The sequence below is a fragment of the Onychostruthus taczanowskii genome, unplaced genomic scaffold (assembly GCF_017590055.1).
Source record: "Onychostruthus taczanowskii isolate IOZ18803 unplaced genomic scaffold, ASM1759005v1 scaffold67, whole genome shotgun sequence".
NCBI lineage: Eukaryota > Metazoa > Chordata > Aves > Passeriformes > Passeridae > Onychostruthus > Onychostruthus taczanowskii.
Genome location: NW_024504455.1, coordinates 2,762,521 through 2,775,755, shown reverse-complemented (window position 1 = coordinate 2,775,755; position 13,235 = coordinate 2,762,521). Strand labels below are relative to the sequence as shown.

At 40.8% G+C, this 13,235-nt stretch overlaps 1 protein-coding gene across 1 annotated transcript in view; it reads right to left on the bottom strand.

Annotated features, from left to right (window-relative positions):
• The window catches only part of EPHA6 (EPH receptor A6), a 372,058-nt gene extending 359,575 nt beyond the window's left edge, over positions 1-12,483 (bottom strand). Inside the window, exon 1 of the mRNA XM_041420929.1 lies at positions 12,375-12,483. Coding sequence (XP_041276863.1) covers positions 12,375-12,477 — 103 coding nt within the window. The 5' untranslated portion in view covers positions 12,478-12,483. The remainder of the gene's footprint in view (positions 1-12,374) is intronic.
• Positions 12,484-13,235: the final 752 nt, after the last annotated feature.

The following is a 13,235-nucleotide window of genomic DNA, read 5'->3' as shown; positions in this document are numbered from 1 at the left end:
CTTTAAATACAGAGCTAAAGATGTGAGCAAGTTCATAAAATACATGGTTTTGATACAAATAGATTTACCTGTGCAATTTGTGGTGCAATTCCTCAAAAATAAGTCATGAGACTGATATTATTTGCTAATTAAGTAATTTCCTTTTCCAGGATTGGAAATAAATGAAATAAATGGGAGCCTAGCAGCAGCCAGAGAAAATAAGACATCTGCATATTACTTGCTGACAAGCCAATGAAGGACCAATCCAACAACATGGGAATAAAAGAGACAAAAATTACTGAAACTGTGCAATATTCAGAATGATGAAAATACTACTATTGCACAAAGTACCAGTAAAATCCCACCAGCAAAGCTGTATGTGGTTCTGGCCACCTCTTTTTTTTTAGAGAAATAGTGAATTAAACAGGATGAAGAATAAGCAAAGGCAACTGGAACTGTCACAGAGATCAGAAATCTCTTGAGTGAAAGAGGAAAACCACACACCAAAACCCAAAAGAAGAGATTCTACAATAGTGAGTGGGATAAAAAATGAGAATGGAAAGGTGTTCTTGAATTTTGAGACAAAGCCAGCACAAGCATAAATGAATAAGCACCACTCACTAATAAATGCAGCCCAAAATGTAGTTGAATTTCACAGCACTGAAGTTCAGAACAGGAGAAAGGAGGGAACATGGCTTAACTAGATTGAAGATGAAAATTAATAATTTTATACAGCATCACTGGAGGCATTTGATTGTGGTAACAAAGCTCTTTCCCAATCCTGCCTTAGAGAGCCCCCCAGTGCAGTGTAAATAATCTTGGCAGGTACGACTATAATGCAAATACAATTCTTTCTCTCAAGAACAATTAAAAAATGCTTCCAATGCCAGTAACGTTACAGTGACCTATTTTCCTCACCTACATAGAAATGAAGGCCCTTCCTGAATGACAAACTGACCCTTCCACTGCTAATTTCATTTCCTGTTGGGAGCCAAGGGTCACCTCTCCCTTCAACCCATTTGCTTTTGGCTCACAGTAAAAAGAACTTAAGAACTGAACACTCTTCACAGAATTTCAACACAGATCTCTCCAAACTACTGCATTTATCTTCAACATAAGTGTCCAAAGGGCATAATCCACATTATGGACTAATAGCCTGTAAAACTGCATTTTATGAACTGTAGCAGTTTTCAGCAACAAAAATAGAATCAATGGACTCAAGTTGATAACATTTCTTTCCTACCCTACATTGGAATTAATTTAATTTTTATATTTTTAAAATTATGTACACTTTTAAAAGCACTAGAACCTGTTTGGAGTCTACAAATCTCTACGCTTACAGCTATAGATGACATATTGTTATATAAACTTTTTTTTTTACAACCAGGCTGGACTCAAAATTTTGTAAATTACAATATTCATGTATGAAAGTCAAGAAAATTACATTATTTTTTATCTTCTCTTCCTTCTTCCTATTTTCTTCCCCTCCTCTCCCTTATCAGAAACGTACTGTTCCATCTCACCATCTGAATAAAGGATGGCTCACTGCTATTTTAGCTTTAGTCATAAAAATTCATTACTTTAGTGTAATGAAAATCGAACTGATGTGCCTCACAACTGCATAAATGTTCTGCTCAAAGAACACTACCTCTGTGAAGCTCACCAAAAATAATTTTCCTTTATTCATAAAGCATGTCAAGGCAAGATTATTTCTTAATTTCTTTTCATAGTTTTCTCTTAGTTTAAACCAGATCAAAAAACTTCTAACATATGTCCCAGGCAATAAAGGCCCCAAAACCCAAATATTCCAAGTAATTTTTTTTGTCCATGTTGAGTAACTGTGAAGTCAACCTGAGCTACTACCTGGCAGCTCAAATAATCAGGCAATTTGGATGATGCATTCACTGAATTTGGTGCAATCACATTCCATCTGGAGATAAGAACACCAGATATCAGAAAAAGAATCACTTGGGCCAGAGAGAGACTCAAGAACACAAAATCACAGTTAAAGGCAAAATAAATTGCTGCAAAAGACTGAGCAGTTCTTCAATTCCTCTTTCCACAGACTGAACATCAACCCATTAACTTTATTCTTTCCTACAGACACTATAGAAAAGAAGACCCTTACCTAAGCAATGCTTAACTGAAGGGTATTGTTTTATATAAACCAAACACTGCTCCTTTGAATTACAGTGTACCCTTGATTTTATTTACACAGCTGAGTGCAGTTCCAGATGATTCACTTCAGCCATCCTTGTTTGCAAATGGACATACAGTAAATTATCTTTGTGCAGGGAAAACAGCTATTAGGGGATTTTTTCATTAATTCATTCATTCATTTATTCCTATTTCTGGAATTTCAGGTGAATTACTGGAACCAATTTAAAGGGGGAGTCCCTTACAAAAATGAAGTCATTTGATTCCACCAACACTGACACATGTAGTTACTAACCACACTGAGGGCTGGTAAGGAAAGCTGTAGGGAACACTAATATAGATTATCTGCTAACAGAGCGCATTGAAAACTCCTCTTCTGAGGTATCTGTACAAGTGAAGAAGATACTTAAGCCAAATATCTTCACAGGGTTCTAAGAATGACATTTTTATCAAAAGGCCACATTTCACATTTACTCAAATAACACGGAAACAATACTCACAGCTCGGGAGAGGAAACAAGACCAGACCAAGATCTCTGTCAATGCAACCACACCATGATTTAGTGATTTTACCAAAATTCGGAGGCTGTAGGGGTGGACTCATCTAAACACTTAAGCAATTCAGAATTTCATAGAAAAATAATGAAACAATTTCTATTTTACATAAAACAAACTTGATTATAAACCATCCAACCCTCCAGGCTGAAGCCTGAAAAATCAGATGAGCTACATGGTAATTTATCCATTAACCTTTACAGTGTGTGTCCCATGATCCACCTGAACCACAAATGGAGGGACAAATGCAAATCAAGAAGAACACTGTCTGTTGTCACTGCATTTAACATAATCTATGTGCAGTTCTAAATGTCAACATCTAATCAAGCCTAATCTATTATTGATCGTCTTTTTTGTTTTCAAAATATTCATCTATGGCACAAATTTCCATCAGCTTTTATTTCTTCAGGCACATCTCTCAAGTATAAAATGCATCTGTCAGATGAGAGCTATTGAAAATAATTTCCTAATTTGCTTTAAATCAATGGAAACCTACTAATGATAAGGCCTCAAGGTACTACTTACAATCCAAACTACTTGTTATAAAATTTGTAAGGAAAATTATTAGTGGTAAAGTGAATAGGATGAGCATTACTGGAACTTTTAATGTACTTAGTGATGCTGAAGGGGTGCCATGAGAAAGTAACAGAGCAGCAAACTCCCTACAAGCGTGACCTCCATTGGCCTCCTCTATGGTTTTGTCTCTTGTTAATGAACTCTTTGAACTTCCAGCTGAGTTTTTTGCCTTCTAAACATGGAGTTTAAACAAGTTTCAAAATTCCTTTGCTGCTTAATGTAAACTACATGTAAGGTGAAGGCTTTCATTATCATCTAATGCTGACACCCTGGAAGGCTCTCTTGCCTTAAGAAATTCAGGTGATTTAGTAGAGGATTGCACTGTCAGTCTAAATAAAGCACCCTATGTGAAGAGGGAGAGAAAAAAAATGAACCTTTCAAAATATAGAATTTCCAGTAGGAAAGTGTGTATTACCTACATTTTAACACTAATGGGTATCAACTCCCACACCCAAAAGTCAGAGAAGCCAGAGCTGAAGTAGCCCCTGTGTCTCAGAGTTTCCATCAAGGACAACTGGTTCCCATAATGGGAGTAAAACAGCTCCCAGGGCCAGCTGGCCAAGGATCCTGTTGGGATGTTCAAACCCTGCCCTCAGGAAGGCTTTAAAAGACCAGGTACACAAAATGGCAAGAAGGTTTCAGGTCTTTAATTTGTGTGGTACAAATCTACTTCATCTGCAATCAGCATTTTGAGAAACTGAATTTTAATATATCACAGATTTTTAAAACAGGAAGACAGCGTTCCTAGCAGAGAACAACTTAGTTATGGACACAAAGAAAAATAACAAGTTTCACTGAAGACCACACTGAAAGCCAAGGTGCTGTATCTACCTCTGCCACCTAGACCTGCGCACATCAAAAAACTAATTCTTTGGGATTTGCACTGGGTGTCACAGACTGGTCCCCTGAACTAAAAGATTTGGCCTTTAACTTTTCTCAGATCAGTGCTATGCAGACATAAAGGCTTACTCAAAAGAATAGTGATTTTGAAGAGATCCAACACTGAAAAAGGAGCTCTGCATCAGCCTAAAGTTTGCCTTGGATTAAACAACAGTGGCAAAAAATGCTGGATTCCTTCCAACCACCAGCATTCATCTTTCTACACTAGATGAGATGCCCTTTAGATAATCAGTAGAAAACCTTGAGTATGTAATCCCATTAATATTCATCTTCATCAAGAGGAACCACTAAAGTGACATGGAATACCATCTGATTTCCTGGTTGTCTTTTGTAATCCCAGATTTCTTCAGATGCAGCTTTTATATGATACCTGTCTCCAGTGGACCATTTTTCCTCTGCGTAGTGCACCCAATCACTCCTCTTTCTTTGAGAACACCATCTTAAAAAGGCAAATTCTCACCCTTACCTTGAGATGTGTATCCATATTTCTTAAGAGAATTTGCTTAACTCTCTGAAATTCTGTATCTGGAAATCTGTAACTTCATGATGTTTTTACCACGTACCAAAATCACAGGGTAAGCATTGCTACAGCTGTCTCAACAGCAGCAGAGTTTGGGTTGCCCTCGCATCTGATGGAGGCTGAGAGAGACTTTGGCTGAGAAGCTCTTGTGTGCCACAGCTCTCATCACATTTCTCCATCCTAGATGCTAACAGTATTCAAATTTACCTAAATTAAATGGCCCTCTTAAAAATAAAGTCCACTAAACTAAATTATTAAATCTAAAATAACCCTCTGAGTGTTTGTACTGTATCATTGTGGCATAGAAGTGTTTAGCAACTTCTGCAATACAAACAAAAGCAATCTACCAGAGACAAAGGTTTTACATTTCCCTTGCTCTCCTTTTCAAAGGTCTTCAGCAGCCACACAACTGAGAGTAAAAGACTGTGCAATTTTGTATGGTCCCACTTTGTTCAGCAGAAAGTGCTGAATTCAAACAACATTTTGAAATATGAATCCTTCATCCAAATGTTTTCCAGGCAATCAATTTTCAGCCACAAATACTGGAAGCACTACAGAAGAAAATGACTAGGTCCCCTTTGATTATTTTTTATATGTCCTAAATATATTTGAACTATTCTAAATTTTAGCAATTTTTTTCCTATAAAATTTTATTTTAAACTAGCAAGTGAAACCCACTGAGAAAAAAATTAGCCTGGGGACATTCAGAAAGAATGTCACTTTTACCCAGATTAAAATGCTAGCACATTATCTTATGGAATGCTTTCTAATTTTTTCTTTTATTCCTTTATTTTAAGCAAGAAGCAACCAGCAGTCAGAGAATACAAATTAATTACAGCAGCAAGGGCACTCTTAACCAAGGGTCCCCAGCCAAAACAAATCACTCATTACATGCATCAATGATTCTGTTTGCTGTATGTGACTTTTCCCCTTTTGTTCTAGGTGCAGAAGCCATTAAGTGGATTGAGGCAGTGGAGCTCCCAGCAAATTCACCTTTAAACTGTGTTCTCATTGTGTGTGTGCACCTCCACAGGGGGTTGTTGTGCCTGCTGCCCACCTTTCCTTCTGCACTGAAGTGACACAGCACTGTTTCACTCTAAACCCTGTGCAATGTCAAAAACGTGTTGGCATCAAGGAAAGCGGTGCTCTCAGTGCAGTTAACACACCCAGAGATTAAAATGTCCCCTCTGGATTGCTGTGTTCATGTCACTGCCTCTCACCTAAGCATTGCTTGTGCTGTCCCACCTCCCCTCATGAACGGGGTACTGCTCCTCTCGGAGAATCTGTCAGCAAACACCAGACACTTCAAAGAGCGTCTGGGACTCAACTGACTGACAGCAAACAAAACCATCTCTCAGGAGGAAAAAGAAACCTGTCATCTTCTCAGAAATCTACCTAAACACAAACCAGGAATTTCTACTTAGAGACAAAATACATTTTAAGTCATCAAACTGTTCTACAGAGAGGAACTTTTATTTTCAAGATAATCTCTCCATGAAATAAGTGCTTTTGAATTTTAAAGACCTGACCCTACTTGACTGTCAATAATATTACAGCGTATTTTTAATCTAGTCTTAATTTAAAGATCAAAATACCCCTATAACTGTCTTTAAAAATACAGAGTAACTATTGATGCTTTATATATGTAGAAACAGAATAGATCCATAAAAGAAAGTAATAGTAGCTGCTGGTTTGAAGGTGGAGGAGTACTATGACCTACTGTAAAACCATTGTTTAAAGGGCAGAAAACTGTACAGTATCATAAACCAGAAGGGGAGAAATACCCATGGCATTGTTTGGGCAAAGGTTTTTTATTATCTTTAAAATTATCTACAGCCTCATTAAAATACCTTCATTTATTAAAATTAACAAATCTCTAACTATTAATTATCAAGGGTTGTTTTTTTTTTTTCTTAACAGGATGACAGAATTTCATCCAAACACAAGTATCAATAAGTGAGAGAAATGCTGACTTCAAGAAGTATTATGCTGTATGGGTGAGACAAACCAGCAGAACTACTGACTAGAAAAACCTTTACGAGGTTTTGTTTTGGGTTTTGTTGAGACAATTTTGTGTTTTGTTTTGGCTTGGCTTTTTGCGGTTTTTAATACAATGGATTAGCCAGTTTCAAATATAGAACATGCATAGTTTATTTAAAGACAAGACTGGGCTCTAAGCTTTGCTCTGCACCACATTAAAATTAGTACTGAGGTCACAAATGACTGCTGGATTAACTGAAGTGACTCCTTAATGATTATTTTGAACAGACTGGTTCGTAGATGTGGGAATGATCAATACCTGACCTACACAAAAGGTGTTGCAATATTGATAATGAAAGCATCCTTGGAACTAAAATAAGGATAGATGGAATAAGTCTTTGGAAGACTGAGAGGATTATGAGAAACTAACAAGCTAATCACTGTTTAATTTTAATAATTTTTGTATGGTTCAGTAAGAAATCCTGAAAAAAAAAATTGTGTTTTTATCATGGGAGAGACATCTTTTAAGCAGTAATTCTCAGTTCTAACACCATATCATAAAGACTGACATATCATTTACAAGTTAAAAACTAGCTTCTGAAGGCAAATAGTTTTTTGTTGACCTCCCCTGCATTATAACACGGCTTCTGGAGGTCAGGATAGATTATGGATAAATGATTCATCCCTTTGATCATTCTCTCTGTCACAGAGTTCAGCATGTTAAGGGGCATATCAAACACAAGGCCAGCCTCATCTTTGTGTCAATGTCACGTTGGGCAAATCCAAGGATCCTAATGAAACATTCCAGCCAACACACACAGCTGAAATAGGAATAGATCCTATCCCAGCTATGCCATATTGGGATCTAAGAACAATCAAATCCTTCCCATACTGTACACGTGCAAAATTTTCTGAATATCTCAGTTCAGTTAAATGAGGTTTTTAAACATTAGACTTTTCATGACAAAAAAAAATAGTCAACAAAATGGATATTGACTTATTGTGCAACTTGCAAACAACTTGCTGAACTTTTTGACTTTTCTAAAATTCTCAAGTGAAAATTTTAACATCAGATACCCTAAACAAACACTCAAGCAGAGTTAAGATCTAAAAGTATCTGTCTGGAAAGACAGAGGAGATTTTAAGAAGAAAAACTCAACGTCCTATATGCTTTTTCCTTTTCTCTCTTTCCTCAGTAAGCTTTTTGACCTCTCATAAGAAATTAATCTGACCAGAGAGTTAAATTGGTTAACTTCAGGCAACACTTCAGCTCCTCTGTGGTGTTTTCACTCCTGCAAATTGCATGAAAACTACTGTACTGATTAGGTTTTAAACTGTATCTGCTTAAGCTATGCATTTCTTAATACTTAGTATTTCCATACCAATCATTCTCATTTGTCCAAAAAAAAAAAAAATTAACAAAATATCCAGCTCTCAGTACTGCCAAATACAACACAAGGAATGTATCCTGAACCATTAATTGCAAATCTGTTCATTTCATGGCATACAAATCGAGGCTCTTGGATAACAAGTCATTTCATGCATATCTGCAACTGCAGAGGTTCCCAGGCCTTCATTAGCACACAAGTCCATATGGGTGTGGGATTTTACACATGGCTAAAAATGTTGTTAAAAGTTTGTTAAGAACTTGAAACGAAAATATGATTTTGCTCATGATTTTATCTACATGCTGAAAAGGGAATGACACACATTTACTGCAATGGCTTTGTTCATTTAACTTTCTCATGTTTCTGTAATGATGTAAATGCTCATCATTCTGTAATGATGTCCATGCTCAAGCATGAGCTGGACAACTGAACATCAGAATTCCCCAGGACTAGCACAACACAGGCAGCAGCACAGTACTTTAAGTCCTCAAAGTAAGAGATATGTCCTAGCAGTAAACCATCAGCTTCATTCAGAGAATTTCCATCTGCCCACACTCAGTCTTTGGTCTCCTTATTGCTACAGAAAAAAAAAAAAACCTGAATTCTGTATTCAGAAAGAGTGCCTAGATTGCACTTCTGTAAAAATAAATATGTGAATGAAAATGAGCCAACTTCTTTTAACTGATGAATACCTCGAGGTCATTAGTAATCTACCTGATATTTTACTAGCAGAATCAAAAAGCTTTATTATCTACTTTGAGCCATCCAATTTACATCAAGTGTAATCATTGTAAAAATAAAGGCTGCATGAATTGCAGAACTGACATTTCACAATATTTCTTACGTCAACTTCTTTTTTGTAAGAGGAGAAAAAATGAATGTAGGTGCCTTTTAGAGGTATGAACAAAAAGACCATGCTTGCATAACCTGACAAGAAGTAATGATACCTGGAAACTGAAAAAGCAACAACTTTTTTACACCTTAGTGGTAGACATGACTCATGATAAACCCTGCAAGTTCTACTGTTGGCTTCAGGAATTAATTGTCTGATGATAAACAATGGCAGATACAACCTGAAAGGAGCCAGGGTACAGAAACTCTCTCTGGTTGGCATTCACGTAGAAACAAATATGGTTTCTGATTTTTATATATGTAGAAACATCTATGTGTGCATGCTTAGCACAGGAAACTGTTGAGCCATTACCTGGTGTGACCTTTATCTTGAAAGCTCCCACAAGTTTTGCACAAGGAGCTGCACAGGTCAGGTGCCATTATCTGTAATTTTAGCTCTGACAGCAATTGCCCAACTCATGGTGTTCTGGCAAGCAAAGAACAAAGCTGCACCACAGCATGCAGAAGCCTTGCACAGCAGCCTGTTCATACTGGGTGTGAGGGACAACCACTGAAAATTTGTATGAACATGCAAGCATTCAACCTCCACCATTAATTGAGCCCCCTGTTCCAAGCAGTTCTGCCACACACTGCAGTGGTTACTCCTCCTATGCAATTCCAAACCCTACAGGGTCTTTCTGAGCAGTAAAAATTAGCCCTTGGCATGGCCATAATATGTTTTTGAATGACCACTCAGTGAAGATGAATGAGTAAGTTCACTTCCCTGCCAATAGTATTGTTTGTGCTTGCCTTGCTAGAAATTCTCTAAGACACCACACATTGATTTACTGGGTGAAGAATGACAACCTAAGAGCCTTATAGCTATATAAAAAATATATATATTTATTTCTTTCTGTTTGACAAGACCAAAAAAGATTAATCCCAACATGGTTATAATAACAATTTATAAGACCAGAGTATATTATTTTTCTGAAAATCCCTCTTTAATAATAGGAAACAAACCATCAAGAATGAAGTGGAAGGGCTGTCTGTTTACCAAGTCAGATTAATAAACCTATTCCCCTTCCATCCTTTTCACCCAAACCATCAAGAGATGAAACAAGACATTCCTTTGCAATTTACTATTAATGCTGGTATGTTTCTACACACAAAATAGAAGACTAAATATACAAAATGCAAAGCTAACATATCATTATAATAATTATTAGTGAAGATCCAACAGCAGTTCTTGCAAAGATGTTTTCTAGACGTGCATGCTGAGAATATCACTTCAGGAAAATTTAAAGTTTTGTTTCCTCACAAGATCTTAAAAAATTCTTTGCCGCTGGGATTCCAAGTATTAGAAATTGCCATTTTAACCTTCCACATTTAAGTGTTTACACAATGGGCAACTTTTTTATTGTAGTAATTTCCTTTCCTTCAATTCCTGAATTTAAATAGAGCTATCATTAAAAGCAGGCTCTTTTTGCAAGAATTTTATTAACAGGATGGGGGGGGGTGTGTATGAAAGCACCTGTATTAATTCAGTCCATTTTCAGTTCTCTTGGGTTTTGTTAAGTTATATTTATTATTTGATTTTTGTGGTGATATGGCAGTACCAAGGCTAAGAGGCTACTCATGTTACTGAACTTTGGAAGCAACGTGCAGAAAAGTTACTCAGGAGTTAGGAAATTCACCAGTACTCTCTGCAGCCAACACCACAACACCTGGACTTGTTAGGAAAAGTTACATCAACATCAAGAAACCACTTCATCCCTGACAGACTTTTGGCAACTGTCTTCCCCATCCTTCAAAAACACTGTTAAACCACTTTTAAAACACTATTTAAACACTACTAATCTAATCCCAAAATATCAAATACTAGTTTAGAAACCTAAACTGAGTTGCATTAATTGATAAAAATTCTTTGCCTTTGATGCTGTTATGCTGCCTTAGCTATCCTACAACAGCAAGAATATATACTTTTTAAAATCATATTCATGTGTGGCGCTAGGCCTTGTGATAATGCAGCAGACATTAGCATGCACTAATGCCTGTGACATCAAAGGAAAACTGGGTTGTGCCACTGTGAGAGTCTGATGTCTTCCAAGACAGAAGAAATGGCAAAAATCAGCCTTGATGTGATTGTAGGCTCTACAATGACAAAGTGGAATTATTCATCACACTTAGCATAGGAGAGGTAAAGGAATCATAGAAACTGGGAATGTCCTTGCCAAGACTCATCCTGATGGCACAGGGGCTTTGTGGCCCTACTATAGTTCTTCCCTGTTTTTCTAGAGATCTTATTCTCTGATTTTACTGTTACTGAGGTCGATACAAAGAGCACTGAAAATGGACTGCAGAACAAAACTGTGAAAATACATGAACTATATACTTGAGAGTACTCCTCGACTAAACCCAGTTTGTTTTCTTTCACCGTTACTTCCCACCATTGTCAATTTCAGCGCTTTTTTCAACATAGCAGGTAAAGCAATTTCTGTCAGCAGCAACATTTAGAGCTACCCTTCAATTCCTGTATTTTCAGTCATATCACACTAAAACCTAAAAAAAAAAAAAAAAGTCAAATTGTACAAAAATAATGTTAAAGGTACAGAAGCCTCTCATACTGTGGGAATAGATGCATCCTCTGCAACTTAAATAGACAGATGTACATAAAACAAGCAGTTCAGGAAATTCTCTGCTCTATCCAGATGCTTGGTAACATGTAACATGATGTTTCATAATCGGGTCCGGGCTCTTTTTTTTAGTTCCTCCTAACAAAATATTGTATCCTCTGGGCGTGCTGTGCATTTTTTATTCCTATGAACAGGACGATTCCCTTCTTAATCCAGAGGTAATTTTCTAAAACGCACACCTTACAACCCGAAGAATTAAAACCCCGTCTTCAGTGCGACCTGATGAGCATGCACCTGTTACAAAGATTTTAAATGGGTGTTTTTCAGACAACCAGCCCGGAGCATGCAGAAATGAGGTGTTAAGGGCAGCCAGGCACCTTTGAACAGCTCGCTCACCAGCAGCAATTCCCCATAAGGCGCGATGAGCCCTCTCAAACCCATTCTGTGGGATCTGCGTTCGGCAGGACCGAAGCAAACCTTAAACCCACACTTCAAACAAAACGATGCTGCCGCTCCACCTCGCCGGGAGGCAACTTTCGCTTCCCTGCCCTCACTCCCACACCGCGGCGGCCGAGGGTGCCCGGGGCGACAGCGGACAGCTCCCGGCAGCCGCGGAGTTACCCCCGGCGGGGACGGCAGCGGAGCCCCGCTGCTCCCCCGGCCGCAAACCCCCAACTTTTGGGGGCGGCAGGAAGGGGTGACCGCCGGGAGGCGCACGGTCCCCGGCCGGGAGAGGCCGAGCTGGCGGCCGCAGGTGCGGACCCCTCCCTCCATCCATCCCCTCACAGCCCTCGCCCGCCGGAAAGTTGCGGGCGACCGGCCCCGCAGCGCGCCCGCGGCCGCCCTCACTCACCGTGGTTGCTGGCGACGTGCCCGGCGGCGGCGGGGCGCGCTGTCAGCAGGGGGAGGAGGAGGCCGACTCTCCAGAGCAGTGCCCTCACCTCACTACACCCCATGGCTGGTGCCCGCCGAGCGCCCCGCGACCTCGGCCCGCCGAGGCTGCCCGTGCCCCCTCAGGCCGGCGGGGCGGGCCGGGCTCATCCACCGCCGGGCTCCCGGGGCACGGCGGCAGCACGGAGGGCGAGGGCGGGCGGGGGCGCCGGGACCCCCGCTGCCGCCCTGCCGCGAGGGGCGGCGGCGCTGGGCACGGGGAGAGCTCCGGCAACTTCCAGGCGGTGGCGGCGGCGGGGGGGGGGGGGGGGGGGGGGGGGGGGGGTCGCGCCCCGCTCCCTCCGCCGGCTCGGTCCGGTGGCACCTTCAGCCCCGCAGGAGCGCTCCTGGCAGCCTCAGCAGCCTCCTGCGCGGCAGCAGCCTCCTCCCCCGGCCGCGCCGCACGATGCCCCGCATCCCCGGCCGGAGGCAGCGCCGAGGGGCTTCAGGTTCCCCAGGTGGAGCGCAGCGAGGGCGAGAAGGGTCGGCGACTCCTCCTCACGCTCCCGAATGCATCAAGGAAACTTGCGGGGCGGCATCCCCGACCCTCCGCCGCCGTGCCCGGCTCTGCCGCTCGCCCCTCTCAGTCAGTCTCTGTCTCTCCCCCTCTGCCGCGGAGCAATCAGAAACCAGGCGGCTCTGGTGTGATGTTCGCTGCTCCCTCCTGATTTGCGTGCCGCGCTGCCGGCTGCAGTTTTTTGGTGCCGCCGCTCCCCTGCCGCCCGCGGAGCGCTCGCTCGCCCCCTCCTCCGGCGCGGCCGCGGGGCCGCCCCGCTGCGCGCAG